The sequence below is a fragment of the Asparagus officinalis genome, chromosome 9 (assembly GCF_001876935.1).
Source record: "Asparagus officinalis chromosome 9, Aspof.V1, whole genome shotgun sequence".
Taxonomy (NCBI): domain Eukaryota; kingdom Viridiplantae; phylum Streptophyta; class Magnoliopsida; order Asparagales; family Asparagaceae; genus Asparagus; species Asparagus officinalis.
Genome location: NC_033802.1, coordinates 42,808,438 through 42,813,295, shown reverse-complemented (window position 1 = coordinate 42,813,295; position 4,858 = coordinate 42,808,438). Strand labels below are relative to the sequence as shown.

At 40.4% G+C, this 4,858-nt stretch overlaps 1 protein-coding gene across 1 annotated transcript in view; it reads left to right on the top strand.

Moving 5' to 3' along the window:
* LOC109823881 (protein ABHD17B-like) overlaps positions 2,332 to 4,858 on the top strand; it is a 30,087-nt gene continuing 27,560 nt past the window's right edge. Inside the window, exon 1 of the mRNA XM_020390307.1 lies at positions 2,332 to 2,911. Within this exon, the coding sequence (XP_020245896.1) occupies positions 2,610 to 2,911 (302 nt within the window). The 5' untranslated portion in view covers positions 2,332 to 2,609. The remainder of the gene's footprint in view (positions 2,912 to 4,858) is intronic.

The following is a 4,858-nucleotide window of genomic DNA, read 5'->3' as shown; positions in this document are numbered from 1 at the left end:
GACGATTTGAAACCCTAGGGTCAACGCCGGTCAACGCGTAACCCTAGGTCAACGCCGGTCAACGCGTTGCGACAAAAAGTCAACACGCGGTGGTCCGAAACCCTAAGCCAGCACAATGTGACGGAGGTAGTTCAAAGTCAACTCAATGACACGAACCAAACTCAATTCATCAGCTGCAGACTCGAGACTCTGACGACGGCCAAGCGATAAACGCAATGCCGGAAGAACTTCGGCTATTCGTCAAAGCATCGAATAGACCGAAAATCGAAGGAGCCAAGAGTTGAAGCTAACTACAGGTCCTTACGCCGACTGAAGGCTAGACCAATCACATCCAAAGTATTCCAGCCTCTTCTATAAAAGAAACGAGTCAGGAACACTTTGGAGGGGGTATCTGTAGGCATCGAAAATTGCCTATAGGTCTCCACGAACGGTTCAGTGATAAAGAGCTACGATGAACATCACTATCCGATCCACAGGAGTCCAATTGACGTCGATGAACGACTGAAGTGAATCGACGAGCTACGTAAGCTGATAGGATTTCAGAACAACAAAGACCCGGACCAATCGGGAACCCGGCGGTGTTCACAAAAAGGACAACGCCCTTCGTGCCTCGACCACTCTACAGATAATCCAACCACCAGAGCAGATCGAACTCTTCGTCAAGCATCCAACGCACTTGGAATCACTCAAATCCGAGTTCGGACGAAGAATCTACGGGGAAAACAATCAAATACACCTACGGGGAGTCTCAGAAGTTCCAAAAGCCTTGGCCGAGACACCCCAAGGGTGTCTCGGTCATGGCCGAGACACCCCAAGGGTGTCTCGGCCAAGCCGAGACACCAGGGGGTGTCTAGGCCCCCTAGACCCCTCCTATAGCCTCCTAGAGCCTATAAATAGCCCCCTTGGGCCTTGCTTTTGGGGGGAGGATTTTTGGAGAGCCTTGGCGAAGCCCTGCTGCAGTGAAGAGTGGTCGTGCGCTTCAACAAGGAGAGGAGAGGTCTTTCATCAGAGTCTTCATCACCCGTTCTCCCCTTTCCTTAGTATTACCCTTCGCCGGTAATCACTAAGAAGAGCAGATATCTCGTTTTAGCCGAGATAGACGCTTCAGGCTTCTAGATCTCACGCGGATCAACGAAGCTCTGCCCGATTTTCTCGGAGCAGATCTGAGTGCCAGGTGGTCCACGGATATTGACGTCCCCGTCACAGGCAAAAGACCCACGCAAGCAAGAGACCGCAAAACAGGATCTTGCGTTTTAAAGTGAATCTAAGGTGACACCCTAGGCTCCCACCTAAGGACGCGGCCTAAAATCACATTATTTCCTAAATTTTTTGCGATCCGCTCCGTTGAACTTGATCTACACGTTCTTAAACCCAAACAAACTAATCTCACCCGAAACAGGAAACTTAGTTAGACTGGGAAAATAGTCTTTGGTATTTTAGCTGTAACTTTTTCGTCCGACTTCGGAATAAGGTGATTTCATATGCGTTGGAAAACTATTGAAGAGACCTACAATTTTTGTCTTTTGAGTTTTTCTAGATTCGAATTGCATCAGTGTGTAATACATATATACTCTTAATTGGTTGTTTTTCTAGATTCGAATTGCATCGGTATATAATGCATATATACTCTTAATTGGTCTTAAAACAATTACTATCATGCTCATTCATCATTAAATAATATTTATCATAGTATAACTCATTTAATACTATTTACCCTAGTATATTTCAAAAAAATTTACGGGGTTTTACAATAACTCATTAAAGTACAATATACTATTATAACACATTATACAATATTATATTGTATTATATTTAATACTTAAAATAATATAAACTAAATATTATAACATTTTATTTACAATATATTTTATTATAATTAATGTATAACATATTAATAATATATTTAATACTAATGTTGTAATGGGTCAAACTAATGTTGAACAAAAACACTCAACATAGTGTTTTAAAAACATTTTAAGAGAAAAACATAACACCATAGTGTTTTTTTTATAAAAACACAACAAGGAAAACACCACGGTATACAAAAGAAGACTAAAGTTTCAACAATCTTTTACAAATCACTAATATAATTGTAGCAATCGTTTTCTAAAACCGAACTTATCTTTAGATCAAACACCAACTGTGCAAGCTCTGTCAGCGCATCATTTCTTTGCTACTTCGAGTAGTGTGATAATTCCATGTTCGGCTAAAAAATACAACAACTTCAAACAATCATTCATCAAAATTCAAACACGACATGGCACCTTTTAAATTCAAATTTAGGTCATTTGTTACTCATGAAAGGATAACAGCCACACTCCTCTACGACGACACAAACATTCAGAAACTCCCAAGAAACGTTACTCCTCGCCACCACAAAATCCCACTCCCACCCTCAATAAACAAACAAAAACTAAAAGCAAGCCCCAAATCCCTCCACCTCCTCCTCAAAAAAATAAAAAAGAAAAAAGAAAAGGAAAAATCTAACACTTTGGGATAAACAAAACCAACAACAAGCAAACAACCAGCTCAAAGCTATTTTACTTCCACTATCACTTTGCTAAAGAGAAAGCAAGCAAACTCTGAGATCGAGCCCAATCGATCTCAAAATGGGAGGAGTGACTTCGTCCATGGCGGCGAAGCTAGCCTTCTTCCCTCCAAACCCGCCATCGTACGATCTCACCGTCGACAGCCTCACCGGCCTCCTCACTCTCAGTCGATTCCCCCATCGAGAGAATGTCGAGATCATGAAGATCCCAACTCGAAAGGGGAACGAGATCGTCGCTATGTATGTTAGAAACCCAATGGCGAGCTCTACTCTGCTGTATTCTCATGGGAACGCTGCTGATCTCGGCCAGATGTATGAGCTCTTCATCGAATTGAGCATTCATCTCAGGGTTAATCTCATGGGGTAACTGAATCTCAACTTGGGTTTTTGTTATTTTGTAATTTGACTTGATCTTTAGTGCTTTCGGCATTTTGGGTGACAAAATTTGAACTTGTTTACTTGCATAGTGTAGTTAAAGTTCTTCCTTAATTTGAGTGGTTTTTTTTTGAGAATTGCGAGAAGAAGTAGTGGTTGGACTCAGTTATTTGTTAAAATGAGGGCTTTTGTTTGGGGAGTAGCTGGATTTTGGTTGGTTGGGTTATTGGGTGAATGCACATGTCCTATGATTTGGGTTTTATTTGCAAGTGAGGTTTTTCAAGGCTGGAAGTAGATAGAATGAGGCTTAATTGTGTGGCTCCGAGCATTCATCTGAGAGTTGATCTCATGGGGTTACTAAATCTTTGCTTTTTGTTATTTCGTTATTTAACTTAATTTTTAGTCTTTTCCTCGATTTGGGTAACAAAATTTGAACCTTGTTTTCTTGCATAGTGTTGCTAAAGCTCTTGCCCATTTTGGTTCAGTTCATTGTGTTAGATCTGGGTTTACTTGGAGTGTTTTTTTTTAAAGAATTTGGAGCAGAATGGTGGTTGGATTCAGTTCGTTGTTAGACTGATGGTTTTTGCTCTGAGTAAAATGGAATTGGTTGTAAAGATGAATTGTTTGTTTGGGCTTTATCAGGAAGTGAGGTTTTTGAAGATTGGAAGTAGAAAGGGGGGAACTTATTTATGTACTTGACTACTTTTGGATTGTTTGGGAGGAACTATTTTTTGGATGTGGATTCTTGGAGGGTCTAGCTTCGACAATAGGTGGTATTGTGTAGATAATGGGAAGCGACATGACAGTGCTTCCATTTTTTACATGTAAGATTGAAATATTATATTCGGTTTGTTTTCTTGTTTTCAAATGTGGGATTTATGAGAACTTGGGGCTTATTGAAAGGATTGGAGAAGAAATGAGGAAACTTGAAGTTTGTACTGCAGGACTGAATCGGTACATGATGAAAACAAGTTTTTATTTTTAACTTTTGTTAGCGAATCAATTGAACAAAAGATAACCTTGAGAGCTTCATTAACCTAGAGAGCTTCAGAGGAGTAATGTTCATTTATCCTTGATTGCAGGTATTATGCCTTAAATATACATAAAATTATTGTTTTGTCTATGGAAGAGGATTGATTTAAATTAAATCCATGGATCATCGATGTGTTTGTCTTCTCGTTGATGAGGCGATAAATATTTAGTTTTCAAGGATGTCTGCTATTTTTTCTCCTTTGAGGCACTGGGGCATCCACTTTGACTGATTCTTAAACGACAGGGGATCCACCAACGTTTCCATTTGCCCGTCGTTGGCATTTCTCAGACTTAACGTGTTAGGTCCTAAACGCCTAGCATTAAAGTCTCCCTTTGAGTGATAATACGAGTTGGCACTTTTTTTGCTACCCGTTTTCCACTTTCTTTGCTTTTTGGTCAAACCTATAAAAGTTAGGGCCAAAACCAAAATCCCCTCTCGATTCCCCCAATGAACGAGAGGTCCACTTTCAAATCGAGTGATCAAACCTTCCTACAGTTAGGATCATCTCAAACCTCCCAATTGGTCAGTTAGGACCAAAACCAAAATCCCCTCTCGATTCCCCCAATGAACGAGAGGTCCACTTTTAAATCGAGTGATCAAACCTTCCGACAGTTAGGGTCATCTCAAACTCCCGCTTGGTCAAACCTTCCTACAGTTAGGACCAAAATCACAATTCACTCTCGATAAACGAGAAATTTATCTTTAATTCGGTAATCAAACCTTCCGACAGTTAGGGTTATCCGAATCGTTCCGATTCTCGGAGTGGAGATCCCACTCTTAGTTTCACTCTTCAGATTCTTAAAGTGGAGATTTCACTTTGAGTTTCCTTTGTAACTCGAGATAGAATATAAAATTCTTTCTCTTCAGCATCGGGTTCGTCTTTGCCCCAAGAGAAGACACAA